This window comes from Harpegnathos saltator, unplaced genomic scaffold (genome assembly GCF_003227715.2).
Source record: "Harpegnathos saltator strain DR-91 unplaced genomic scaffold, Hsal_v8.6 scaffold1, whole genome shotgun sequence".
Classification (NCBI taxonomy): Eukaryota; Metazoa; Arthropoda; class Insecta; order Hymenoptera; family Formicidae; genus Harpegnathos; species Harpegnathos saltator.
The window spans coordinates 843,687-871,509 of record NW_020229872.1 but is presented as its reverse complement, the minus strand read 5'-3'; the positions used below and the strand labels follow the sequence as shown (position 1 = coordinate 871,509).

Below are 27,823 nucleotides of genomic sequence, written 5' to 3'. Positions count from 1 at the left end.
AATGTCCGACACAATCTGTATTACTCAAGAACCGGAATCTCAGAATAAATATTATACACTGCTAATAATTTTTTATCAGAAATTACACACAACTTTTGTTTGGAGAGGCGTGTTGAAACTTAAGAAAAATATCGTGATAATTTATAGCGACAGATTAAGCGCCGGAATGGTTTCGCGCAACGTCGCGAGATACTCGAAGATACTCGAGCTTGAAGACGCTTGAAATCAAAAGCGCGATGGTCAATGACAAAGTTGTTGACAGTTAGCGATCAAAGCAATTTTGACGTTGAACGCCAATTTCGAAAATTCTAGCGTTGCTTCGTACTGTCCCGACAGACGCGCGACTGATTCGACCGCGTGATTTTTATCCGCTCTCTGTACGTCGCTCTGTTTACAATGTGATTCTCGGCTTGCATTCTGCAAGTTCCTTCTATGAGCTGCGACAGTTTCATAATAGAGAAATCATTCTTTCAAGCGTAAGATGACAAACACTTTCCGCTCGTTTCCTCGTCGCCGTCACAGGCATAATGAATCACTTTCTTGAATTGAACCGCAGAATACATTGACCGGAAGACTGCACCGCGTGGCCGTAAAGAATTCTCCGTTTTTGCATCGTCAAGTCGATATATTAATATAAAATTGAACAAAACGAAACTGAAAAGCTCGGTATCATTAAGTTCAATGATAATTATGCTTTCACTCGTCCAACGTTGTACAGAACGGCGAAGAACTGATAGCCTGAAAATTAAGCGAGGTATAAGCTCGCGTACGCGACCTGAGTCGTTAACTTTTTTGCCTTATTGTGATTCTTCGAAGAAAAATTAATTATTTATATCAGATCGCGACATTGCACCTGTTATCGCCATAAGTCGGTACCTTGGTCGTATGTCGCAACTCTCGAGAAATGATCACGCAGAATATTAACGCGCGTTACGTCGATGAGTTTTTTGTTTATATCATAATTTTTTTTATTTACATCCACGTCAGGACGAAGACGGGGCTAGAGTGCAAAGTTTTAAAAAACTCGCTAATCATGATACTTAAATCGTGCGCGTGTTCTCTTGCTCGTCCGTTACGGACACTTCTCGATCTCTCCGTGATATAAAAAACCGATGATGATTCCGTCGACGTCGACCCTGTCGTCTCCGCCATATTTCCGCCGTTTCGAGAAATTCAAAGCACCGGGCATCTCGATAGACAATTCGATTATCGCTAACGATTATGTCGTCGACTCCGATGACTTTAAAATCATTCCTAGGCATTCGCTAAGCTTTTACCATGGCGGCATTTTCCATGTTCCTGTCGGCGATATTCTCATCGACAGAGTCGAATTAGCATGTAAGTCCAAGGATTATGCTAAGCGAACTACAACTCGTGTGTATGAAGAACTTCCCATCGGTCTGGTGTGAAATATCATTTTTATTTTTATCACCGCTTCGCGGACAGGTGTTTTATTCGCGAGTCATTCGCGATTCGCGTCATAATTCACGCGGCGATTTAAGGACATTTAAGGACGACTGGAAATCTCCGGCCGACGCGACGTGTCGACGACAGAATTTGAATGATCCGCGCTCGGCGAAAATTTCGCCGTGAACGTTGCCGCGGCACACCTTCGCACACCGAACGCACCTATCTTCAGGCCTATTCGTTACAATTGCACTCTCTACACTCCGCTCTTTGCTCACGTCCCCCCGCGACGCGGTCCGATTTAAACGAATCGACACCGTTTCTGAACTTAAATATGCTCAGACATCGCGAGTAGAACGAACGGTGATCCTTCGATTTGGAAAATCACGGCTACATCGATCCGTGCGCGATCGATCTTTCGAGCCGGCGATCGTTTCCCTCGTGAAGGATTTTCCGGAGCGCGGCGTTTTCGGATCAAGAATCCAGCGATCCAGCGATCCAGCGCGATGCTCGATCGCTGCATTATCACGATTCACGAACGTTACAGCGAAAAGGTGAATCCTGAGTCGAGAATCAACTCATCCGTGGCGAACCACTTCCGCCTCTCCCTTCCCCTCCCTGTTCTTCACTAACTCGCGCTCTCTCGCTCTTTCTTTCTTTCTCTCTCTCTCTCTCTCTCTCTCTCTCTCTCTCTCTCTCTCTCTCTCTCTCTCTCTCTCTCTCTCTCTCTCTCTCTCTCTCTCGTTCACCTACACCTCTTCTCTTTTTCTCTCTCCTCTCTTTCTGCCTCCTTACCTTATTCTGCAGCACATCGATGAGTACATAGACGAGTAACGTGATCTCCTCCTCGTCGGAGCCCAGCGCGTTCCCCTGGAGGCCAGCGGTCGCCACATAAAGGACGACCAGGTGGGTCGACGAGCCTCCTCCTGCTGTTGCTGCTGCTACTGCTCCTCCTGTTCCTCCCGCCGTCCTCATTCCTGTCGTTTGCATCGTTCCCGTGTGAGCCAGGAGTGTCTTGATAGCGAACCTGCTTCGTCCCCTGCTAATGCGATTTCACACCTTGTGTACTGTGCGCGACGAACGTCTTCCACGAGCACGATGTTGCACTCTCACACTCGCGGTAACTAGTCTCGCCGCACTCGGCGTCGAAAATACATAAACGAACGAAGGTAGCAACTATCGACCGATTTTCGTGATGTGTCTATCTATCTATCTCCTCTCTCTCTCTCTCTCTTTCTCCAATTCCCTCGTTCGGCACTGCTTTATTCACCGATTATCCGCGAGTCGCGACATGCTTCCCATTGCTCACAGCGGTTTGAGGTTATGAATCGACTGTGATTTCCGACCGAGATAACCGACACCTTCGCGGACACGCGAACGGGCGCTCCGCGAAGACGGAGTCCGCGAACAGGATCGATTCCCGGTCTCGAGACTGGTCGCGTTCTCCCCGTTCGTCTCTCTCCCTCTTTCTCTCTCACTCTCTGTCTCCCCGTCTCTTTTTACTTGTCGGTTGGACGTTCGCTCACGGTCGGACGGAGCACCGTCGAACGTTGCAAGGTGTTTCGTGCAGCACTGGCCGTATGTCCCCCCGGCCGAGCGTCGCGAAGCGAACACGTCGTCGACGTTGCCTCACCTGGCGACTGCGCGTCGACGTTGCCCCTCTCCCGTTGGCTAGTCCTTGCTTGCACGGTGTCTTACGAGGGGATAAAGAGGAAGAAGCGGAGGGAAAGAGAGAGAGAGAGAGAGAGAGAGAGAGAGAGAGAGAGAGAGGACACAGGAGTGTGGAGGGGTACCGAGAGAGGAGGAGAGAAAGAGGGAGAGAGGGAGAGAGAGAGAGAGAGAGAGAGAGGGAAGGAAACGCGTTGCAGAGTAGTTCTTGCCTGGCAAATGGCAAAAACAAATTAATATCTAGCGGGATTTCGATCCGCGTTAATGACAAGTTGGTTGCGTATCGCGTTAGACAAGGATGTCAGGAACCAACATTAAAGGGTTAGGTAGTGCAGGTAATGGGAGAAAGAGATAGAAAGAAACAAAAAGAGATGGAAAAAGAGAAGGGGAGAGAGAGAGAGAGAGAGAGAGAGAGAGAGAGAGAGAGAGAGAAGGAGAAGGGAGTACTTGTTGTGCTATGCTGTGCAAGGATCTTGTCGAGCGAATAGCAAAAAAAGAAAGTAAAAAGGAAAAAGATAGTGAATATCGGGCAGGAGTTGAATTCCCGTCAATAACATGTTGGATAGAACGAGGAGATATTAAATATTCAGGAGTTACGTAGCACGAACGGAAGAGAGAGGGGAGAACGAAAAAGTATACCTGTTGCGCCGCCGTGAGGCTGTTCTTGCTAAGGAAACGGCAAAAACAAATCAGCGTATAACGATGGAATTTCAATTTACGCATAATGATAGTACGACCTGTTTGAAAATACACGAAGATATAAAAAGAAACGCTTATTGTGCGCTGCCGCAAAAAAGAATTGCACGGAGTGAAGATAGCAGCGAGCGCGGAGCGCTCAAGTCGGATGTGTGCGTGTATATGTGTTTCATATCGCGATACATCGATCTAATCGAAGAAAAAACGCTCGACTTGTTTTCTCAGGACGAACCTTGAACTGCCGGCGTATTATCGAAACCGCTGTATAACCCGCATGAACCGTTTGCCGTTTGCGAAAATGCAGCTCGAATTGGAATCGAGAGACTTGGCTGAGAAACTTGGGGAAAGGAGCATCGAGTATTTGCCTGCTTATACCTGCCTGAAGTGAGGAGATGGAAAATGGAGACAGGCCGAACGAGTAGGAGCGAAATAGTGTATGTGTGTGTGTGTGTGTGTGTGTGTATGTGTGTGAGAGAGAGAGGAGGAGAAGGAAAGAGACAAGAAGAGAGATAGAGAAAGGAAGAATGGCAGGAAGACGCGAGATATCGGCGAGAGATAAGCGCAAAACGTAACGTGAAGTACACGATGTACGATTTCATCACACACACACACACACACACACACATACACGCACTCACACACGGACAATGACACGACCGATATACCTGGGGCCGCGATCGTCAGTTGGGAGCGAGATGCGGCGAGAGTGACGGAAATCCCGGCCGAGCCAGATTAGAGCGGCGAAGGGAAAGGCAGGTCAAAGTGGAGGGTCTGCGCCAGGTGCGCAGACCCTCCACCACTCGCATCGCTCCCGGTTGAGGCCGCTTGTCGGTGCCATTGCGTTTACCTGGAGGGATCCGGAGCAGCTCGGAAGAGCCTGTGTAAGAGGTACATCGCACCGTTGCCGAGCCTCGACACCGACACATTCGTCGCCAATGCACATGGCGGGCTCCGCCGAATACGCGCGCTCAATGGAACATGCGCGCGCGAGAAGTATTCTCTACGTCTCGACGCCGTCTATCGTCGCTACGCGCGGATGATACGCGAGCGCCGCTCACGATGGCGCCGTCGTGCTCCTCCCTCCGCCGATATCCGTCGGAACGCACGACGGTAACGCGGAAGAAGCTAGCTGCATTTGGAGAACACGAGCGATCGGCTTTTGAGGGACGGCTGTCATTGGTAGGTCCGAAAGTAAGCACCAATCGTAGATAGGTAATTCCTACGGAACGGCGTGGTATTTTCCGAACGCAATCGTTGCTTCCTTCGGCGAGAGAGCGAGAGAGCGAAAGAGCGAGCGCCGCGGAAATCGCCGATTCGACGTTGAGCGGTCCGATGAACGGTGAAAATGGCGCGCGACCGCTCTCCAAGTGCTATAGTGTGCACGTATCGGCGACACGTGCAACGTAGCAACGATGTCGATGTCCTCGATACCGTCGCGCCGGCTCCCTTCGCGTAATCGCGATCACGCGGCCTTGCCGCACGGACGGGCGGTTCCGTTCGACGTCCGTTCTTGTTGTCGCTTTTCTCTCGGGCGGAGTGTTCGCTGCTCGAGACGCGCGCCGCTGGCCGCAGCGCGGCGCGGAAGGGTGGCGCTCACACGTGCCGCACTCGAGCCGTGTGTCGGAGAACGCTGGACGCTCGACGGGAAATATCTCACGGACGTAATCATCGTCGGCAGCGGAGCAGAGAGGGAGAGGACGAGGAAGCGTCGCGCGGAAATGACGAATTGATACTTTCCATCGCGCTCGGACGAAGTAGACGTGCTCGCGAGGGAACGCGAGGGTACTGTGTCGAAAACGTCGTCGTAATTATGGGAGAAAGTGCGGAAAATGTCGACGAAAGCGGCGCAACACGATGATATATCGCAGCGCAAATCGCGTAAATTGATTCCGTTCGGTTCCTCTTGTCGATTTTTGCGCGCGTCGGATCGCCGATTGTAACGCCGCACTTGCCACTCGTCGCGAGTGCTGGGAGCGAGAAGGAGAGGGAAGGAGAGAAAGAGACGGACGAGACGCGAATATAGCTGCTCTCAGGCAGCAGATTCGGGTAGGATACGCGGAATATCTGCCGCGGGAGCAGAGCGCTTAGTTGTAGGTAAGATCAACGGGTGTCGCGCCGACGCAGCGTCCGGATTGGCCGGCCACCTGTTGCCTGCCGGCCGCGATTGGTCAGAAGCGGCGGCGCGCATCAGCCGCCCAGGGGAAGGAAGGCGCACGCAAGTGCATCTCGTCGTTCTCTCGCGCCGGCGCGCTCACGGCTCCACGATGATGAACCGGGCTCCGCGATGACGGCCGGGAACTGTTACGTCGCCGGAGAAGCGTCTTCGCGCGAAATATTAGCCGTGTCGCCGCGAGAGAGGGAATCGAGCGGGCGAGAGTGCCGATCGATCGGCGAGAATAATCTCAGCGTGACTCCGCTCTTCAGGGTTGTGAAGACGCGCGGAAATGGCGGACTACGGAGATGACGCTTCGCGATGATAGGTATTACGTTGTAATATTGTTTATGAGCCGCGTTAAGTCTCGTAGAGCCGCGTGAACTCGTAAATAATACCGTTCATTTGGTGTAGCATAAGTCTGGAGCTCGCAAGGCCTTCGGAGAGAGACAAGAGAGAGAAAGAGAGAGAGGAGAAAATAGCGATTTACATGAGAAAGAGAGCGACGAAACATTTGCTTCGGGATGTCCTTTTCGGGAATTTGACTCGACGAGATCACGCGCTCTTTCAATGCCGAGCGAATCGAGAAAGAGAAGAAGAGAGGACGTTTCGACGAACACACGCGAAACGTATCATTGGGACTCGTTGCTTTCAGGTGCGCTTTAGCATATTCCGAAGGAACGCGAACGGAGGCATGTAATGGTAGTTAAGCGCGTTAAAACCTCCGAGAGCAAAGTCTGCCTGGATTCCGGTATATTCCGTTGAGGAAAGCCGGTTTACGATATCGGACTCTGTACCATCTATATCCATACTTCGTTCGCTCGTCCTCGGTATGGATATATATCGCATTATTGCGACTTAGCTTTACCGCTTGAAATTCCTCCCCCCTCGCCCCGTGTTCGTCGTGTTTTAACGGATCCTACCACCGACCGTCAATTAACGCTGCTATTCTTTTTTTCCTCTTCCCGCGGCAACAGCGAACGGTCGATTCACACGGCAAAAACGAAAAGTCCCCGCGCGATGTCATCGCGGAATGCGCGACGAAGCTAATGAGCAATTTTACCGATAGAATTGAAGCTCGTCCTCCGGGGTTCTCTCAGCTTCCGGATGGGAAACCGCGCTCGGGAAACAATGTGGCCTGTGAATACTGATTGAATACACCGGCTCCGTCATGAATTTTTCTTCACGAAAGATTGTGAAAGATCGTGAGATCCTGAGGTTCGATTCGCTTAACTCGCTGTGATCAACGGTCCCCTTCTCTGTCTCTCCTTTTCTCTCTTCCTTTCCAGAGACAAGATCTAGCCTCAGGATAAATTCTTCTTGGTGAGAGATCGCGAGAGGATCCGAGGATCGATTTTTTAACGCTGATTAACTTCTTGGATATAACGATCCTTCTCTCTCTCTCTCTCTCTCTCTCTCTCTTTCTCTTTTGCTATCTTTCTAGAATCAAAATCCGAAGAAGAGGACCGTTAAGATGATGAAATTTTCATCGGCAACACCGCGCGAGGGCAGTCCACAATTAGACTCGAGGTTTGTCGAGGAGAGATTATCAAAGGGATTCCTCGCGATTCCGGCGACGAGGTCGATCCACTTTGGATTCTCTTGGCCGCGCGCCGCACGGTAAGAGGATAGAGAGCGGATTCACCGTTGCGAGGAACTTTCTCTCGAGCGGCTGTGCACGCTCATACACACGTGTCTGCCTATGTAACTTTCGAAACGCCGCGACAGGTCTTTCGCGGACCCCCGGTATGTTATTTCGAAAGATCATCGGAAAGCGAATCCGAATTAACCCTCACCGTGACATTAACTCGCGCACCTCGAGCAGTCGATGGTAATGTATGACAATTTATTAAAAGCGCACGCATCGTCGAAAGACGAAAGGTGGGCTACAATCCGCGACATCGTTAAATTCCCCGAGTCGAGTTTTAAGTATCGCTGGATAATTCTCACGTAGATCATTGAATCGCTCAGTCGCGCGTCCTTGGTCCTTGCAGGTACGCCGTAACAGTTGGATCCTAATAACCGCACCGCGAGGGTGGCGATTCACGAGGAGGAAGTCCAAGGAGTCGGCTCGCGCACGCAAAGCGCGGTTTCACGGATATCGCGCGCGTTCGAGCGAGTAGCAACGCGGCGCCGCGCAAGGAAGCGGCTCTCGATGAAGACGGAAGAGAGAAGAGGTGTGCGATCAGGTGAGAGCGAGCGAAGGAGCGAAGAGGAGATCGAGAGAGAGAAAAGGAGAGAGAAGAGCAGAGGAGAGTGCGAGCGAGCGAGCGAGCACATTGTGGTCGCTGACCCGCCCGGAACGTTGACTCCATGTAGTCAGTCCCCCCTTTATATTTTCTTCCATTCTCCGTTTACCGGCCGTCTTCTTGCTGCATAGCGTATACCTTCGATTACGGAGTTACCGTCGAGTTAACTTACTTTATCACGACTCGCCGCGCATCACGTTTCGTCTGCTCGCATTGCGTTGCTGGTGCACGATTGTCCATATCCTGGTGTTTCTGAAAATCCGCATCCCGATGTGCAGCCGTCCCATGCCGCCCCGTCGCCTCATCCTTATTTCCCCTGATTTTTCGTACTGCTCTATTTACTCTCCGCTTTCGTATCTCTATGCTGTTCGACGCTTGCACTCTCTCGCTCTTACCTCATTTCTTATTCTTACTCAGCAAAAAGGATACCGAAAAGTTCTCGCAGGAATGTAAAACATGTGACACTAGGCGGTTGTTTTTCCTTTTTCCAGCTGAACCAGTACCTCAGCACGCACAGATTCTTCGGCTCTTTCATCTTCAGCAATATATTACACACTTTTCTCACCCTCTAAGAGCAAAAGATGCAACCTAATTCGGTGATGAAGAGTCGATTTATTATCAAATGCAACCTATAAGTTTATCTCAATTTTACCGAAAGTTTTCGGTTCGGTGTATAATCGAGATGTAAATGGAGCATCCTTGACATTTCAATATTTCAAGCACGCGTCCAAATGCGAAATACTTTTTTGGAGTTGTGCGTCATATTATTTCTTATATTAGCATTTAGAACTGTTGCATAATAGGTACTGCTATAAATCTATGTAAATATTGTTGAATTGTAAAATAGGAATAATTTCAAGGTTTTCAATAAATTCAGACGTTATTTATTTTGACATATTCATGATCGCGAAGAAATACGTCGACGGGATATGCTCCTTGATAATTTCGGCTGACAATTGCGTCCCGGTACATTAGGTTTCAAAACGGTTTTGGACGGTGAGAAAGAGAGAGAGACAGAGAGAGAGAGAGAGAGAACTTCTGGAAATTTCTCAAGAAAACGAATTTTCTCAGTGGACTATTCAAGAAATTTACCCAAGAAAAGGAAAGACACTCGAGCCATTTTGAAAAACCTAAGGTTTTTCTCTCGCTGAACAGATTGCGCCATCTGAAGCTAGTTCTCTCCTTTCCTCCTTCTCCTACTCAACTCCCAAAAGTGTACATCAGTTCAGCAATAAAAAAACAAACCTCCAGTATACGCGTCTCTAGTGCGGAGTTACGAGTACCGTTAGAATCGTTATCGTTCCCGCATCGGGTCTGGGATTCGAGTCCTACTTACTAACGGTACCCATTTATTTCAAGCGGGGAGGGCTGTACTCTCTTCCTGCCCCTTCCTCCGGGTCGTTTTTAGCGCGAGTGATCCTCCGCTTTTATTACTGCTTCGCCTAATCGTTATTAATGACCGAACGAGTCGGAGGTGCGGCTTTTTGTCATCGATAGCGAGAACGCCGGCATTCCTTCGATCATCACGTGGCGACGAGCTGACTTTCCTGAGAAATCGCAAGAAATCGCTGTTATCCTGACCGTGAAACAGGAGAAACAATTCGTGGAACGGGGAAAATTCTATCTTCTCTCTCGCAACAGAACTAATCTTAGCACGGTGAACGTAGAAATCGGAGGTCATCGAGAGATCTTTCAGAGAGAAATTGACATATATATATATATATATATATATCTCTTTATTGCAAAATTTCAATTTATTCGTTAAATACAGCTTCCATTATTACGTCCACGTAACGAAGCGTGTTCCTTCAACTGAAAGTAGCGTGTTTATACAACAATATATATCTCCCATAATTCGACTCTGGAAAGTGTGTGTGGAATACTTTGGCGATCAATTTATAAGAGCGCAAAAATTCCGTTATCTTACTCGCGACGTTATCGAACGTTATCACGTAGGTCGGTAACGTAGCGACCTTGTTGCTAACATAATTGTCGTCAAGCCAGGTCGACGGGTTCGCGAAAAATCGATCCGCTTCGTCGACGTAGTATCCGGAATTGCCCAGATTCGGCTCGCAAGTTAAAAATCTTACGGACGCGTTCACGTGCAGATGACTGTAGAGCGGCATGGCGTGGCACGGGGCCAGGATCAGCGTGTCTGTCGGCTGCGATGGGTCCGCGTGAGAGATTTCGTCCCGCAAGAGGCCCATCGCGTCCAACGTGCCACGCTGATGGATCAGGGAAAAGTAGAGACCGGGCACGACGTTGCTGCACACCAACAACGCCAAGATGCTCTTACGCGCGAATTCCGTGACTCTGATTTTCAGACGATATGTGCAAGCGGAGCTCGTGTAGATGAACATCGGCAGGAGCGGCAAGATGAATCGGAATTCCTTGTGGGACAGCAACGAGTAAACCGTCAACGTCCAGCCGATGACTAGGAGCATGACCGTTTCTCGCTGCAAATAAACGGAATATCTGAGTATCCGCCAGACGGCCAAGACGAACGGAGCGCAGTATAGCCCGAGCAGCACGGGCAAGCCGGCGAAGATGTACCACAACACGTGCTGTTTACCGTACACATCCCCGACGCCTCCGAGCACATTCGCTTGGAAAAATCTCCACGGGGTGATCACAAACGTTCCGTAACAAACGCTGTCTATTAGCACAGAAGTCGCGAGACAGGCGCAGCATATCATCACGTAGCGACCAAGTAACGCTACTTTCCTTTCTGTACTTGCAGAAATGTGGTATATGCACAACGGAAGCCAGATGACCGCAGCGGTGGGCCTCGCCATACTGAGGAAGCCCACGATCCACAGAAACTTCACACTTTGCACACGGCTGCCTTTCCACGGGAATATCGTTAAAGCTATAGTGGTGCAAGCAGTCTCTACGGTGTTTATGAGAGTTCTCGTGGCACAGTAATACCAGTACCAGTTCAGACACAAGACCAACAGCATCCACTTGCACTTAGTCCACTGGTAGAATCTGTAGTCCGCATAAGCGACGAGAACAGCTTGGAAGACTCGAGGCAACATCGTCAGGAGCCATATGAAGTCTAAAGAGAACACGGCGAGTACACGATAGAGGATCGATATCAAGAACGGATACGTATAACTGCGAATCATCGCCGCCCATTCCCAAGTGAGGTGGCCGTAGCCGAAGGCTGTACGATGAGCCACTTCCAGGGACTGCCAATATTCGTCTGGTACATGGGCGGTCTGCACGAGGACCACAGCAGTTAACCGCCATAGTATCAGACGAGATAACGTTCCGAGCTTTTTCGGCAGGAACATTTCTCAGGCTAATCCATGCGTCATTTTTTTTTTTATCGGAGACGTACCTTCTGATCAATCCAGCTATCTGTACTTAAAAAGCCGGTACTATATTACCGCTGCTGGATAAAGAAACTGAATGCATCCCTCGGACATGCAAATTCCTATGACGATATATATATATATATATTTTCCATGTTTTACAGAAATTATATATATATATATCACCGAGTATATAATCCAAATCCAAACCAAATCTCACGACAACCTCTAATCACTCACCAGCCAACAGTTCGTCGAAGACCAGTAAAGTTGGGTTAGGTTTAACCATAGACAGCGTGGAACAAAGAACAAACCACCAGACTTATGTTTTCCAGACAAAAGATGTCGCCAGCTGAAACTTTCAGATATCTCGACGTGACGCGACGTTCAACATTTTTTAGAACTCTCGAAAGTAACAAACACATACTCGTTTCTGCCGACATCGATTAAATTTTGATCTGAGTTCAAGTCTCCGTAATAAATAGAGTTTAAACGCAACTCAAGATTTTATCCACATTGGCAGAAACGGGCAGCAGAGAACGATTGACTGGATCGCCGTCTTTTGCAACGTTTGAATAAAAGCAAGATGGCCAATTGAGTGTACTTCCGTTCGCACAGTCGTTTCTCTCCCCCTTCAAATCAAGAAATGGTAGCCGGATCCAATCGACGCGTTGTTCCTGCGGAAGGACGGTGAATCGATTGGTCGTCAGGCACATCTCGCTTCTCGCGAGTCCGCTGGAAGCCATTGCGCTCTCCCACAAAGAACAGATTGATGCAACGCGCGTCACGTTCCGTTCGTGTGCAGTGCATCTTCGTAATTTTGTGCGCAAGAGCCGAACGGTCGAATCGATTGAGCGAGGTCTGGCGAGATCTATAGATAACGATATTCCTTGGGCGAACGGCGCGAAGTCGATAGCGTTGTTGCGAGCGAGCGAGCGCTGGTCGATAGCCGATTTCTGGCCATCGGTCTTTTCGACGCGAGAAATTGAACTTCGATATCTGCGGAATAATTCATCGACGGGGAGAGAGCACGAGGAGAGATAGATATATCGGCGCGAGTGCGGCACGCGGTAAATTTGTTGATTCCGTGAAAGGCGGCCGGCAGCAGACAATAGTGATCAATTGATGCACGATGCGCCTCGGCGCAGCATTGTGCTTGAAATTATGCAACGAAAGGCCACCATTTTGACGAGATACTGACGATATTATGTGAGGTATTTTCGCACGCCGTACTGGCGTTAAATGGGTGCTGCATTGAAACGGGTTTACTGAGAGAAAAGGAAACAACAGACACGTTGATGCCGAAGTGCTGAGCTCGCTTGATATGGAGAGTAACAAGCAATCGTCGGCTTCAAACAGCTCAACGAAAGCGAACGTACTTGAGGACAGCAAGGATGTGCAAATGGTATTGGCGAAAATGATGGAAGAGAAGCATACATTCACCTATAAGAAACTGGTCGTGCCGATGTCAATGAGGAGTATTTATTGGAAATTCTTTGGGTTTCCAGCCACCGACGACGGCGACATCCTCACCAAAGTGAAGATTGTTTGTATACTGTGCAAGACGCAGATCGCCTATAACCGTAACACTAGCAATCTGCGCATGCATCTGCAAAACAAGCATGCCCAGGAGTTGTTAGAACTGGAGCTATCCAATCCACCACGTAAGCAAGGGCAGGTTGTCCCTCAAGAGACCAAGGAGCGCAGGATGCAGAAAAGACTGCTGAAAGGTCTCAGTCCAGCACAACATATTTATACCACAAATGTGGATGGCACTGTTCAAATAGATGGTGACATACAATTTGTTACGGATCCCAATATAAGCCTGTCGAATATTGAAGATGATATCACCATTGGTCAACCATTGAGAATGATGATCAAGGATGGATCCAGCAGCAACAATCAGAATGTGGCGTTTCTCATGTCGGAGGACAATGGAACAAGTCAATCCAGTATAGATGGTAAAACTGTGTCTGATGCTATAGCAGAATTTATCATAATGGACCTGCAATTGCCAGAAGTTGTGGAAGGACGTGGCTTCCAGAGATTAGTGGCTACTTTACGCTCACCCTGTGAGATTCCCAGTAAGAACAAACTGGAAGAGGAGATCATACCAAAGATATATGAGACTTTCCGCATCTCTGTGGTAGGAGTATTGTCAGATATCACCTCTGATGTAGGATTGACAATGGAAGAGTGGAAATCAAACTCAGATGAGAACTTTATTACTATGTCAATCTATTATCAGAACCCTGGTGAAGCAGCCTTAGAATGCAAAGTTCTAAGTACTATACATGCACCATTGGATTGGGACGAGTCTCAATGGGGTAACGCCATAGATATATTATTGTATGAATGGCAAATCAAAATTGAGAGAATTACAGCAGTGGTTGTCAGTACTTCAAGAATAGAATTACTTAATGCTTTAAGAAATCGTAATGTGACTATAGTCCCATGCTTGCTCTATTCTTTGCAAGTGTGTGCACAGGCTTGTTTTGAAGATTCCGAAGTAGCTCCAATATTATCTAAATGTCGAGCAGTTATTGGGACAATTCTAAGTCGTGCAGATGCATCAGCAACATTAACCATGCAAGAACAATTGACAGAGGTATCCTTGTATACAAAAAAATATATTTAATATATAATCTATTATATATATATATATATATATATATATATATATATATATATATATATATATAATAGAGTAGAAGTAATATTTCACAAGTGTTTTATTATTTGATTTTTTGTTAGCATCTGGAAGAAAACACAATGCTAATGGATTATCCTACTGTTTGGATGTCAACATACACAATGTTGGAACAAATGGTATTACGTCGCAACATAATTATGTCTCTTTTGGAAAATATGGATGGTATAGATCAGGAAATGGTTGATCTCACCAGTGAACAATGGAAAATCATGGAAGATCTTGTGAATGTTCTCGAACCATTCAAAGTTACTATTATGACACTAAGTGAGGAAAAAATGCCTCTAATATCGTTATTAAAACCGTTACTTTGGCAACTCGTATCGTCGCATCTCAAAGTGAAAGAATCGGACAATGATGTCGCTAAGACGTTCAAAGAATCTTTATCGAACATGTTGTGCGAGCGGTACTCTAATAACGACGTTTCATTGCTTCTACAAATCGCAACTACTTTGGACCCCAGGTAGATCTCGTCTTGTAGAAATCTCTTTGAATTTTCTATATTATTTTGATATATTAACAAAATTTTGTTTTCTGTCATGTGGAATATAGATTCAAACAATTACCATATGCCACGGATGATGATAAAAAGATGGTTGCTAATCCCATAAAGGAAATGCTAACCAAAGTGATTCAGCAAGAATCCGGGGAAAACAATTCTGGAAGGATTCAGAGTGAGACACCGATTAAAAGAAGTAGATCAGGTAGTCTTAAATTGCAATTATTATTACGACGTATCTCTAATGGCAATGTGATAATGAAACATACACTGTTACGCGAAATGAATGTTTCATTACAGGTATGGAGTTCTTACTTGGCGACTATTGTGTTAAAAAGAATATATTACCTGCAGACAAAAAGGCAGATTTGGAGATGGTCCAGTATCAATCGGAATCGACGGCTCCGCTCGACTATTGTCCCTTGCAATGGTGGGCCAAAGTTTCTGCAAAGTGTCCAAACCTAGGGAAGCTAGCGAGTAGATATCATTGCGTACCTGCTTGCTGTGCACCGCCTACACGAATACCGGCAGACGTGCAGATTCTGTACGATACAAGACGAGCCGCGATACCACCTCATCTAATCGACAAATTACTTTTCCTACACGGTAATCACACAGTGTGAACATTTTCTTACCTTTTCTTTGCAAAAAATGTTCGAAGGATTACTGTGTGTTTATGTTAAAATACAAAATATTTTCATAAAGAATGAAGAAAACTTTCATTACAATTTAAAAAAACCCGAATAATATGCACGAAAGGGAACTCCCTGTGTATAGATGTATATTCTAGGAATTATGCATGTCGCGTATGTGTGTGTATATGTATGTATGTGTGTATGTATATTTCTTACATATAGGAAACTTAAATTGTATGTTTCTGACCGTATGTATTTCGTTGATTAAAATTACAAATTTGATACTGATGCTAAATGTGAATGATAAAAGGATATAAAGAAAAGAATTTAGAGTTGTACATTAGCATTACTTTAATAAAAGTATGATTGTTCCGTTTTATCAAAACTTTAATATATTTTATTGTTTCAATATTTCTTGATCGTAAAATTACAAAAATATGTCATTAAATTGTATGTAAGACCAGAAAATATTGTTTCCTCGAAATTAGAAAATAATTTATTAAAACAATTGGAGATTTCTAAATGGTCAACTTTAATCACCTATTTTCTTTGATAATTAAAATTTTATGAATTCATGCAAAAAAGTTTAAAAAAACAATATTTTATAATATAATTTTACTGCTATAATATTGCACTAAACCAAAATTGATAAAGTAAAAACATTATATATTACGAATAATAGTAAAATAACATAATCACAGGCAAGTTAAATTAATCTTATTTTGTTTTTAATTGCATTGTAAATAATTATAAAAAAAAAGTAATTTACATGTTGTTGCAATATGTAAACAAAAATTTCGTAATATTTTTTGTTAGGCGACTTTACAATAATATCGTAACAATATTTTTTTTTTATAATTTCTTGACAATAGGTTTTCATTGCAATTGTACGAACAATTGTATCTAACGCGCACGCATATGTTTCTTATATCGTTATATTGTGAAATGGAATTTTAATTGGTATTAATCATGAGTATCACAAATTATTTTAGTAATTTTTGAAATTGTGTATTTAATGAAAACATATATATTTATATTTTATAACTTATAATAACTTTTATATTTTAAAATTCTATGTTAATACGTAAAAATATTACAGACACGCAACAGCAGATTGTAAATTGTAAATTTTGCATCACGATTACATTTTAACGCGAAAAAAATGGCATACAAAAGTCCTACCATATAGTTATGCGTATGTAACACTTATATATTAAGAACTAAAAGTCTCGATTACTAAGTGTATTTGCTTTTTTTATGGTTACACTCGATTTACATTAGTTAAGAAGATTAGAGAATAAAAAGCAGAGACTATTGAGTCAATCGTCATACCTAATACTATTGACAGTGACTACATATAAAGTAAAAGATATTTATATTTTAAAAGAGTCAAATGATATGTCACACATATAATGCGTGACAATAGAATCTCTAAATGTATACAAACATGAATCACTGTGAAACTTTTTTGATATTATCTGTTAGGATGTTGCGCGCAAATAATTAGGGTAGAACTCTTTCTTATTCCTGTTTATGTTGAATTTTGTTTTCACAAAAAATGTTTATACTTTATCATTTTGCCATTTAGTCTTAATTATTAAATATCTATTAATATGATACAATTTATATCATGCAATTAATAATCACAAAATTATTTGCAATAGATACACAATTGAGAATACATACACCTTTCAAGCTAAAAAATATATAGGTAATAAAACTTTGTAATAAAATTTTTTCTACATAATGTATATTACCTGTATACATATTACATATTATATGTATACATATATGTATGTATATGTAGATATATATATATATATAATATATGCATATATGTAAATATTATAAATATAAAATATTTATGTATCTAAATTTAGAAATCAGTCTATTTTGATACATAATTTATAAACTATATAAATCTTATATATCTATGTGAGTTTAGAATAAACTTATAAATGTAAGTGCATTCTATATATAATCTAAATATGATAATTGCAATTGCATTTTTTGCACATATATTATTCAATTTTATGTACATGTCATTATTCATGGGATACTCAACTGCTTTTGTAGCCAAGCAGAACCTCTATAAAATCTTGGATCACCGATTCTCAAGGAAGCTCTCTTATAAAAGTAATAATAAAGTACTGCAACTTTATAAATTTTAACGTTATAACATGCTTATTGGGAAGATATTATTTTCTAAAATGTTTAAAGTTATACCTGTCCTATGCATCGAATAAAGAGCGTGAAATCCTCTTGTCCAATAATGGTTTAATGGTGCTGACCAATGTAGAGTGATGTGCCATGTATGCAAACTAATAGACAGTACTATATATACAATACATAATATCAATGTCATACGGAATCTTGTATATAATAATTGTATTAATCCTGCCTGAAAGCAAATGATTTTATATATCAGTTAAATGTATTTGCTATATAAGACGAAAAAGAGAGAGAGAGAGAGAGAGAGAGAGAGAGAGAGAGAGAGAGAGAGAGAGAGATACAAGTTAATATACTTACCTGGAAAATATAAGTAGAAAAGAAATTTACCAAGAGAAGAGTCAGGTTTGTAATAAGACAAAAATCTTGAATCCTAAACAAGATATTATATCATATAATAATTAAGTAAAATATTCTACAATATGTGATATGTTATAAAAATATAATAAAACTTATTACATACACATAAAGTACCAGCAAATCTGTTGGATGTTGTCTGGAGAAACTTGCAAATGAATTTACACAAATATCAAAGAGCAATATAGCATGTTGTAATATAACAATTGTCGTATACTGTTTTATACTTAAAGTATTCATTTACTACCTGCAAAAGGTATCGTAGAATATAAAAGTTCAACATATGCATTTACAAGTTTTGTTGTATCGCTTGAATGTTGCAGAAATATAATTGGTTGCTATAGCAGCGTCTAGTGAGAAAATATAGGGACCTTTAAATTTCCTATTCTCAATAACAGCACTGTTAATTTTTAACGTGCTCTTACCTCAAACTGTTCGGAAAACTTTTCGCGCGAAGTGTTTGATAGTTGAGAGGTTAAAATCAACTGTCTTCTGTAACAATTTACTCTTATTTATTACTTTATAATACGTGCGAGCAAAGTTCGTTTATCAAGCTTAATCGAGAAAATGAAGTGCGTGACTCCTGAAATTTCATGGCACAATCGTGATCCGGTATTAAGCATCGACATACAAAACGGTTCGTACAAAAATAGGGAAGGACAAATATTTTGGAGAGTTGCAAGTGGAGGAGCAGATTATCATGTTTTGGTAATATAATCATAAATCATATATTTTTTAAAAGGAATTTTATTAAAAAGAAACACACCAAAATTAGATGCTTATTTTGTACGTCCTACTTTTGTTTCTTGATATATCGAAGTAGTAATAATATTGATAATAAATATTTTTTTCAATGTTCTTTCTAAAATAACTAATTCAATTTTAATCACTCAAAAGTAATTTACAAGTAATGCAATTTGAACATTTTAATGCAGATTTGGCATATGACAATAACAGAATACAGCGGCGTTACTATGAATTGCATGGCGGATTTGGAACGTCATCAGAAAGCAGTAAATGTGGTGAGGTTTTCCCCATCCAAAAAGATTTTAGCATCGGGAGATGATGGTTAGCAATTATTATATTTATATATTATCTGGTACACATTTTTTCTCTTATGTATAAGTATAGGGTAATATTGATTCTAATATTGTTTGCAGAATCTGTTATTATCTTGTGGAAATTAAAGGAAGGATGTGACAGTTCTTCAGATACTGAAAACAATGAACAATGGGCTTCCTGGAAAGTATTAAAAGGCCACCTTGAGGATATTTATGATATCAGCTGGGCACCAAACTCTAATTTTCTAATCTCTGGTTCTGTTGATAACACTGCTATACTGTGGGATGTTAAAAAAGGCCGTAATATAGCAATATTATCAGATCATAAAGGTTTTGTGCAAGGAGTATCTTGGGACCCTTGCAATCAATATGTGTGTACTATTAGTACAGACAGGTATGTGTTTCACTATGAATTGTACAAATGATAAATATTTTTTTAAACTTGATTCATCAATATATCATAACATTATTCACATTTTAAAAGTATCATAAAAAAATATACAAATATTTGTATAACAATACTGTTTCTAGACAGTGCCGTTTAATAGACATTGCTAAGAAGAAAGTCGTTCAACGCGTCCATAAATCGAAAATACCAACACCACCTGGTCACCCATTGGAAGGGAAGGTCGTTCGTTTGTTTTACGACGACACATTCAAGTCTTTTTTCCGTAGGCTAACTTTCACCATAGACGGATCGCTGATTATCGTTCCTTCTGGAATAATCGAGCCACAAGAGACTACAGGGAATATATCGAACGCAACAATCATTTTCTCTAGACATAATATAAAAGAGTCGGTGTCTCTCTCGCAATATTTGATTCCAATTTGCTTTGGAAGAAAATTAACGATAAAATTGTCCTTTTAGGCCGATAATGATCCTCCCTACTCAGAACGAAATTACTATAGCTGTAAGATGCTGTCCTGTGTACTTTGAGCTGCGAAAGGACGGACCAGATCCTACAATAATGTTGCCTTACAGGATGGTATTTGCCGTCGCGACACAGAATTCTGTGTTATTTTACGACACACAGCAAATTTGGCCGATCGGCATGGTATCGAATATTCATTATGGTAGACTGAATGACATTTCGTGGTACGTTATCTGAGATATCTGTTACGTTAATTGTTATTCGAATTAATTGGTCTCAACTTCTCGCTCGTCTTTCTTGTAGGTCCAGCGATGGGCGAATTTTGATTGTATCCTCGAGCGACGGCTACTGTTCGATAATACACTTCGACGAGAATGAATTGGGTCAGATTTATACGGCGAAGGAGCCTATAAATCTGCCGAAAGAAATACTCAAGAGCTCTGGCAAAAAATCGTCGAACGTCGCAGTTAAAGACAGCGTGAGCAAGAACAAAGTCACGACAATCGACGTGGATGAAAGTGCGGTGGACATCGATATCGTGAAGTATAATATAGTCGCGAAAACGAAAGTTTATCCTGAGAAGTCATCCGAAAAAGCATCAGACAAAATCGTGCAAAATCAGACTAAAACGACAAGGACAAGCAACGATCCACAGCAAGGAAGCAAATTGAACGAGGAGATCGCCGGAGAAGAGACGGAAGATATCAAGTTGGTGTATCACGAAGATAGTACCAGCGATGCGGCCAAGACGAAAGAGAAAGCCGCTTCTAAGAAGACCAATGTCGCGCCGATCAAGTGCAACAAAGCACCCAGAAGAGTGCAACTGATAACTCTGTCGAGTCCGCGGGAGCCCGCGCTCAAGAAACAATAGTTCATTGTAAAAAGCGGATAGAACTGTCTTAAGACTTTATTGTGCGGAAGGGGAGTTTTATCGTTTACAATTGTTTTTATAATTAAGAATATTGCCAGAAAGGGAACACGGATGTATAATTGTATACTCAAGATTATAGATCTATTCAAAGTTGTAAGTTTGTACACACGAGAAACATAGTATATTTTTTCTTCCATGCGTAAGGAGGATTACGAGGTCGGAAGGAAGCTACTTTTGTACCTTGAACCTTCTCATTTCCGGGAAACCTACCTATACAACGGACTTAACGGCCTGTGCACGCAGGTGTGCGATCGTCGTGCTATAGCAAGCATAAGATGATCGCGTCGCCTATGACTCCGGTACACAGATATCACGTGTATATAGTACGCTGCTACTATTAAATGGCGAAGCACAGTGATCAGACTATCCGCGAAGTCAGACAGTGATCGAGTCGTGGCACCGTCCGGCACGCTGCTCGCTAACTCGACTGAACGCAATTGTAAAAAATGGTGAGTACTCATTTTTTCAGTTTTTTAATTCGATATCGAGTATCTACAATTGTACATTCCTTCACGCGACAAGCGCCCGTATTTGAACTCGATCAAAGCTGTCTGCTTCTTTCATTCAAATTTATAACCGAATATTGTAGCATTTTTTAGAAAGAGAACCTTGTCTCCCGAATTCGTTTCGTCGAGGAACGAAGAAAAAATATTCAGTAACGCTAATAAGTCGTACAGCGACGCTCCATCGCCGTTTTATTATTTCATTGTTTTTACGTTGACGTTGGAATAGAGTCTTTTCTATACGCGCTGCATCGATCCGCTTACGAAAGGAAATAAAAAACATGTGCAGTAAAAATATGGATTTCTTCTTTTTAAGAAAACTCGAAATTTACATTTGCCGTAATCGTGACGACGAAGAGCGCGCTCATAAAAATTCTAGTAATAAGAATTGATCGTGCCTTTATATGACAACACTGTTCTTGGCGCATAGCACGTATCGTATACACGTCGCAAAGCAAACGTGTACCTGGCCTGGAAAATATCGTAGCATGCATCGCGTACTTTCGCGAATAAAATTCCTTCGTACGCGATTACAGCTTGCGAGGCACATTAAAAGTTCTCCCAAGTGCGCGAGCAAGGCGAAAGAACGTAGAGAAAATTCAAAACATAAAATTGAGTAAAATAGTCGAATGCAAAATATGCTCGGAGAAAGAATAATTATTCACGCGAAAATTCGATCTTTTTATTTATTTCTACTACAAATATATTTCCTTTTATGTGAGCTTTCTATTATCTATAATTCGAAGAAAATTCGCGATGGCTAAACGTTACCAATATTTATTTTTAATATTACGCGAACATTGAATTATAGAATGTCGATACACCTTACGAACGCGAATCGCGATCATTTGTCAAAATAAGTATAAATAAGCATGTAATGAATATGCAAGATGGCTAAATCAATATGAGCCACTTGTTGCGATTAACAATTTCGCAATTCAATAGCGAATGTGCTTATAAAAAAAAATCGCGAAATGCAAGGTACGTTTCTCTCGAGTGTCCGAGCGCTTGAATTAAAATATATAAGGCCGGTTGTTCTAACTTCTTGTTAACTGATAGTTAAATCATATATTTATCTTTGTTTTTCCTTAAATTTAGACAAAAACAGACATATGATTTAACTTAACTCAGTTAACTTATCAAGAGGTTGGAATAACCGGCTATCTTTTGAATACCTTCTTCTGCGGAAAAGCGAACATTTAAAATAATCAGTCGACTATCCAATCGCAGCGATATTTTCCAAACTCATGTCATACATTTGGCGATCCATATTCGGTCCAAATACCCGATCGGTATGTGTGTGTATATGTATGTGCTCGTTATAAATACAATTTCCTTTCTCTCTCACACGACAGAGATCATCTCTTCGGCGAATCGCGGAACCGTATCACATGCATGTGGCATACAGTTTGATGTTCGATTAAGCTGCTATGGTTACAGTGTGTCAACCTGTAAAAAATCGATTTTTACCGTCACATGCAAATATAGATAGACTGTATAATATCGCGAGAAGGAGAGAGGCGACACGTTGCCTACGGGCGTCTGCAAACCGGCGAAGTAGGCCGGCTATAAGCATATCGATATAGATGCGCGAACTTTTAGGACACGGTTGAATTATGAAAGAGAGACACGTCAGGTCAAGGTGGACACTCTTCCACCTTGACAGACGTTGTTGACGGATAAGCACTACTTTAGTCGACGGTGTCTCGGCCTCCAGTTAGTAATCACACCCTGTTGAACATACTTCCGTGCTCAGTCAATCTCGTTAGGCTGTGCTCGACAGATCTCACTCAAACTTAATCGAGTGTTCGGTTCTCCTGCGGTAACTCGTAACGTGCCTTCAATGTAGAGCGAGAGTACCGTTTGCCTTCCATTCTTGATCTTGATCTTTATTATCAGGTTCTCGCGAAGATTTTTATGAAAAGTTCAAAGTTCACATTTTTATAGCCAGGCATAGCTTTATCCTTTTGTTTCTCCCGGTGAATCTACCATCAAGGAGAACGGTCAGTAACATTATTAAACGCAGTTGTGTCTAGCTATAAAGATATCGACTTTGCATTCTTCGTAATAATCTCTACATAGTTATTGAACGACTAATAAATTTGCTTCCTGCCCATAGCAAGGAGTTCACATTGCTCGACACATTGCGAGCACATATAGCTCGACCCCAAATTTGAATAATGATCATTCGAGATGAACGTTCGTATAATCGCAATATGAATTGAGAAATCAAATTATTTGAAATATTTCAAATATTTCGAGACCGAGACTTTGTATTCAAATGATTTGAACATTTATAGCGCCGAAAAAATTAAATTAAATTAAATTTAAATTAAATTTCGTTATATGATATTAGAAATCTCCTAACTTCGCAAAAGATTCGTAATAGATTCTACCGATTCTCGTTAGGTCGTCTGTCTTTCAAAAAAATAGTTACTCCAAGGATATCTGCAAAGCATTTCGTCAGGAATATGAGAAATTTAATATGTTTCCACAGGAATCTGTAGTTATTGAACTTGCAATATAATGAAGTATTCAATTATGACGAATGCGTGTCTGATGCAAGGATACCGTTAATCAAATTAAATTTAATCAAAGTTAATTAAATATGAAATTGTCTTGATATTACTGCGTGTTCAAGTATCATTTTTATCCTCCATGAATGTGTACTGGGCTAATTATCGCGTGAACATTTAATCTTTCGTCTAATCATCCAACCCAAAGCAAAGTCTGCCTTGCAAAAATGGCAAAAAAGGTAACTCGCACAATAAATAACTCGCTCTTGCAATGAGATTTAAACTCGGTGCTCATTATTGAGCGATTTGCGCGCGTTGTGTACGTCTTTTACGAGTCCATAAATGCGGCAGACGTTGTCGTAAATTTTTTAACGGCACACGTTGCAATCATGACTAAACGTAGCGTGATATAGTAATGCGTGACAATACTCGTAATGGATTAATCTCGTTTTTAATGCGCGGCACATTATAAAAAGATTATTATTAGTGATACCAAGACTACGATTGCATTCCTTTGCATCAAGCAACAGTTACAAAGAAGCATCTAATTACATCAGCGTACTTGTTAATCTCACTATTTACTTCGGAAGAAAGTGGAAGAAAATTTGTGTCCTTTTTCGGACGGTCTTCCCTCGAAATCAAAGAGATGTCTGTGGAGTACCCGTTCATTCTCATTCGCAGCGGGAATGCATATCAATCCACATCGGGCAGGCGGGCGTGCAAATGGGAAACGCCTGCTGGGAGCTCTACTGTCTGGAGCACGGCATCCATCCTGACGGGCAAATGCCGAGCGACAGCAGCGTGGGCTACGGAGATGATTCCTTTAACGCCTTCTTCTCCGAGACCGGCTCGGGCAAGCACGTCCCGCGCGCGGTCCTGGTCGATTTGGAGCCGACGGTGGTAGGCAAGTGTCTCAAGCGATAGTTATCGATTACAGTCGTAATTCGTACATTCAAAACTCCATCGATTAGAGTGCTATAAAAGTACATAAAGTAAAATTATAGCGAATAAACGTTTGAATGTTTAAATAAACTTTGGATTAAAATTGAATTTTTCAGTTCACACAAAGCGTTATTTCGTAATACCAATAATTTACTTTTTACAAAATAAAAAAAAAATAAATATAATTGATCAAATTATTAAATTTATATTAAATTAAATTAAATTTAATATATTAAATTGTAATTAAATTTAATATATTAAATTGTATTGAATTTATATTAAATTTAATATAAATTTAATTTCAATTGTAATTTAAGTTTTAATTTAATATAAATTTAATTTAAATTGCGATTGTTTTACTAGCATAAAATAATATTTCAGACGAAGTTCGCGTAGGCACTTACAAACAACTGTTCCACCCGGAGCAAATGATCACCGGGAAAGAAGATGCGGCCAATAATTACGCCAGGGGCCATTACACAATAGGTATTTGAATTTTTCGATATTACTTTGCACGGAGAATTCGCGCCTTCCGGAACATTAGTCAATAACACAAATTAAAAAAAAAAGAAATATATATAATTTCGCAAAAAATGTACATAGTGTTAATTCGTCCGCGTGATTCACAGGGAAAGAGATCATAGACCTCACCTTGGACAGAATACGCAGGCTGACGGAGCAATGCAAGGGTTTGCAAGGCTTCCTGATCTTCCATTCGTTCGGTGGTGGCACAGGATCCGGATTCTCAAGTCTGCTCATGGAACAATTGTCTGCAGACTATCCTAAGAGGAGCAAACTGACTTTTAGCATTTATCCTGCACCCCAGGTCAAATCATTTCTCGTATATAAAAATACAATTATAAAAATTTGATATCTCGAAGAAACTCAAGTAACAGTGCAATCAGTCAGTGATTATGTCTAACGCGAATAATTCTATTCTTTCAAGCTACATAATTAATAATTGGTTACTAATTGGTTACTGAGTGTTTCCTTGATTTTTTTGTAGGTATCAACTGCAGTAGTGGAGCCCTACAATGCGATTTTGTACACTCACCCGACGCTAGAACACAGCGAGGTGGCTTTCATCGTAGATAACCAGGTGGATTAGTTTAAAATAAATTCCTTCTCAACGATAGCCGTGAATTGCATCTCTCAGGTTGCTTCTGAACTTCCGCGTTAAATATCTCCCATAATTAGAAAGACTATTCTTTCTCATATCTCTATGCCTGCAAAAGGCATATCTCTATGCCTTCAAGTTCTTCAAGCTTCCTGTTCAAGAGTGATCGATTGCGAAATGACAGCTATGACTTGTGCTGTCATTAAATGGATGTCATTACCTGAGAACCTGTCCCGCCAAACACTATATATATATATAAAACAAAGTTCATCACGGCTGTGTCTTTCGTTTATATCGCTACATCCTGGGCGATATAGCGACGTTTCGTGTCTAACTTTGTGTACACTTTATCCGTAGGCCATTTACGAGTTGTGTAGAAGGAACTTGAACATCGATCGGCCGACCTACACGAATCTAAATCGGTTGATTGGACAAATGGTTTCATCCATCACCGCCAGTTTACGATTCGATGGAGCTTTGAATGTCGACCTCACCGAATTCCAGACGAATCTCGTGCCTTATCCACGTATTCATTTCCCACTCGTAAGCGTGATACTTGCTCATTAATTTCATCGATCTTAATATAACACACGCATATAAAATTTTAAAAATATAATTCCTTCATCAATAAGTATTCGCTATGAATTAATTGGAATTGCTGTAAATTTGGTTAATATTCTATATTCCGACTAATTTGTATCGTCAAGAATTTGTATATTAATTAATTTTAATAAGGTTTAATCAATTAATTTTAATGTGTTACACATGCAGGCAACATATGCACCTGTCCTGTCGGCGGAGAAGGCCGGCCACGAGAGGGTGACAGTCTCAGAGATAACAAGCTCTTGTTTCGAGCCGAATCATCAGATGGTGAATTGCGATCCGCGCATGGGGAAATATATGGCGGTGTGTCTGTTGTACAGGGGCGACGTGGTGCCGAAGGATGTGAACGCGGCGATCGCGATGATAAAACGACAGAAGCACGTGCAGTTTGTCGAATGGTGTCCGACGGGATTCAAAGTAAGACTGAAGCGGTTCTAGATCCATCTTGATTCATTTATCATATTCAGAGATCCTATTTGATTAAAAATTTCACTATTAAATTATTATAATTATATCTGATTAAAAAAATTTCACTATTAAATTATTAATTATATCTGATTAAATTTTACTATTTCATTAAACCTTGAAATTTAATCGTTAGTCATTTTAAATATTACCGTCGGACATTCCAGAAAGTATACAATTTTTCGGATCTCAAGTTGATGTGCACTTATCTGCAGGTGGGAATAAACTATCAACCACCGACTGTGGTACCTGGTGGCGATCTCGCGCGAGTGGAAAGAGCAGTTTGCTGCCTTTGCAACACAACGGCGATCGTCGACGCATGGGCCCGACTCGATCATAAATTCGATCTCATGTACGCAAAACGAGCTTTTGTACACTGGTGAGAAATTTTGTCTGAAAATAACTTTCACTCGAAGAATTAAATGACCTTGTAACTTGATGATGAACGAGGAAAGATAAGTACACTGTGATATAAAACTCGCAGGTTTGTCGGGGAAGGTATGGAAGAAGGTGAATTCTCGGAAGCGAGGGAAGATTTAGCTGCCTTGGAGCTTGACTACCGTGAAGTGCAAGAAGATGCTGTCAACACTGAAGAAGAGGAGGAATATTGAATCTGCTGTTGTCATGTCAATTCGATATTCATGTATGTCTATGTCGTAATATGTTCTGAGAAATGCGAACTCCTTAGCTTACTTTACCTGTAATTGTCATATATATACTCGTATACATATACAGACGATTGTATCCATATAAATAAATCATTTATACATTCTATCAGTCATCTTACTGAAGTATCCATTTTAGAAATTAGAACATTCATACCACCGACGAGGTAATATAAAAACCGACAGTCCAATTTTCGTATCATCAGTATTATGATAAATAAAAATTAAA

At 41.8% G+C, this 27,823-nt stretch overlaps 6 protein-coding genes and 1 long non-coding RNA gene across 15 annotated transcripts in view; 4 read left to right on the top strand and 3 right to left on the bottom strand.

The window, feature by feature from the left end:
* LOC105189034 (RNA-binding protein fusilli) overlaps nucleotides 1–3,111 on the bottom strand; it is a 28,231-nt gene extending 25,120 nt beyond the window's left edge. Inside the window, exon 1 of one of the 2 annotated variants that reach the window (XM_019844060.2) lies at nucleotides 2,203–3,111. In XM_019844060.2, the coding sequence (XP_019699619.1) occupies nucleotides 2,203–2,397 (195 nt within the window). In that variant the 5' untranslated portion in view covers nucleotides 2,398–3,111. The remainder of the gene's footprint in view (nucleotides 1–2,202) is intronic. The other variant, XM_025303282.1, reaches the window with a different exon arrangement.
* A 405-nt stretch (nucleotides 3,112–3,516) lies between these two features.
* On the top strand, nucleotides 3,517–9,065 carry LOC105189036 (uncharacterized). Its single transcript, XR_850234.3, has 5 exons — nucleotides 3,517–6,251; nucleotides 6,338–6,578; nucleotides 7,368–7,543; nucleotides 7,918–8,112; nucleotides 8,664–9,065. It is a non-coding gene; the product is annotated as an uncharacterized LOC105189036 (long non-coding RNA).
* A 540-nt stretch (nucleotides 9,066–9,605) lies between these two features.
* Nucleotides 9,606–11,926, bottom strand: PIG-B (phosphatidylinositol glycan anchor biosynthesis class B). 4 transcript variants are annotated; one of them, XM_025303091.1, is made up of 2 exons: nucleotides 11,730–11,926; nucleotides 9,606–11,230 (listed from the first exon to the last, which is right to left on the bottom strand). In XM_025303091.1, the coding sequence occupies exons 1-2, from the start codon at nucleotides 11,776–11,778 to the stop codon at nucleotides 9,981–9,983; spliced, it is 1,299 nt and encodes a 432-aa protein (XP_025158876.1). In that variant the 5' UTR covers nucleotides 11,779–11,926; the 3' UTR covers nucleotides 9,606–9,980. The 4 variants fall into 4 exon arrangements, with proteins under 4 accessions (XP_025158876.1, XP_025158943.1, XP_025158913.1 ...); XM_025303158.1 differs by lacking the exon at nucleotides 11,730–11,926 and having other exon boundaries at nucleotides 9,606–9,719; nucleotides 10,263–11,723; XM_025303128.1 differs by lacking the exon at nucleotides 11,730–11,926 and adding an exon at nucleotides 11,516–11,722.
* Nucleotides 11,927–12,226: 300 nt separating this feature from the next.
* On the top strand, nucleotides 12,227–15,718 carry LOC105189037 (DNA replication-related element factor). Of its 2 annotated transcripts, none has more exons than XM_011150867.3 (4): nucleotides 12,227–14,097; nucleotides 14,244–14,662; nucleotides 14,752–14,903; nucleotides 15,053–15,718. In XM_011150867.3, the coding sequence occupies exons 1-4, from the start codon at nucleotides 12,814–12,816 to the stop codon at nucleotides 15,319–15,321; spliced, it is 2,124 nt and encodes a 707-aa protein (XP_011149169.1). In that variant the 5' UTR covers nucleotides 12,227–12,813; the 3' UTR covers nucleotides 15,322–15,718. The 2 variants fall into 2 exon arrangements, with proteins under 2 accessions (XP_011149169.1, XP_011149168.1); XM_011150866.3 differs by having other exon boundaries at nucleotides 12,230–14,097; nucleotides 14,999–15,718.
* A 1,474-nt stretch (nucleotides 15,719–17,192) lies between these two features.
* Nucleotides 17,193–23,337, bottom strand: LOC105189038 (transmembrane protein 138). Of its 2 annotated transcripts, none has more exons than XM_019844068.2 (6): nucleotides 22,462–23,337; nucleotides 18,345–18,411; nucleotides 18,026–18,269; nucleotides 17,863–17,935; nucleotides 17,560–17,734; nucleotides 17,193–17,489 (listed from the first exon to the last, which is right to left on the bottom strand). In XM_019844068.2, the coding sequence occupies exons 3-6, from the start codon at nucleotides 18,157–18,159 to the stop codon at nucleotides 17,383–17,385; spliced, it is 489 nt and encodes a 162-aa protein (XP_019699627.1). In that variant the 5' UTR covers nucleotides 18,160–18,269; nucleotides 18,345–18,411; nucleotides 22,462–23,337; the 3' UTR covers nucleotides 17,193–17,382. The 2 variants fall into 2 exon arrangements, with proteins under 2 accessions (XP_019699627.1, XP_011149170.1); XM_011150868.3 differs by having other exon boundaries at nucleotides 18,026–18,166.
* Caf1-105 (chromatin assembly factor 1, p105 subunit) lies at nucleotides 18,402–20,880 on the top strand. Its single transcript, XM_019844066.2, has 6 exons — nucleotides 18,402–18,627; nucleotides 18,855–18,987; nucleotides 19,080–19,374; nucleotides 19,512–19,775; nucleotides 19,849–20,076; nucleotides 20,156–20,880. The coding sequence occupies exons 1-6, from the start codon at nucleotides 18,487–18,489 to the stop codon at nucleotides 20,721–20,723; spliced, it is 1,629 nt and encodes a 542-aa protein (XP_019699625.1). The 5' UTR covers nucleotides 18,402–18,486; the 3' UTR covers nucleotides 20,724–20,880.
* Nucleotides 21,014–27,701, top strand: LOC105189040 (tubulin alpha-1 chain). Of its 3 annotated transcripts, none has more exons than XM_019844067.2 (9): nucleotides 21,014–21,232; nucleotides 24,484–24,706; nucleotides 25,126–25,230; nucleotides 25,374–25,570; nucleotides 25,751–25,843; nucleotides 26,219–26,404; nucleotides 26,633–26,881; nucleotides 27,145–27,308; nucleotides 27,414–27,701. In XM_019844067.2, exons 1-9 carry the CDS (start codon nucleotides 21,230–21,232, stop codon nucleotides 27,538–27,540), a joined length of 1,347 nt encoding a protein of 448 aa, XP_019699626.1. In that variant the 5' UTR covers nucleotides 21,014–21,229; the 3' UTR covers nucleotides 27,541–27,701. The 3 variants fall into 3 exon arrangements, with proteins under 3 accessions (XP_019699626.1, XP_025158615.1, XP_011149171.1); XM_025302830.1 differs by lacking the exon at nucleotides 21,014–21,232 and adding an exon at nucleotides 23,860–24,041 and having other exon boundaries at nucleotides 27,145–27,281; XM_011150869.3 differs by lacking the exon at nucleotides 21,014–21,232 and adding an exon at nucleotides 23,860–24,041.
* The last annotated feature ends 122 nt before the right edge of the window (nucleotides 27,702–27,823 follow it).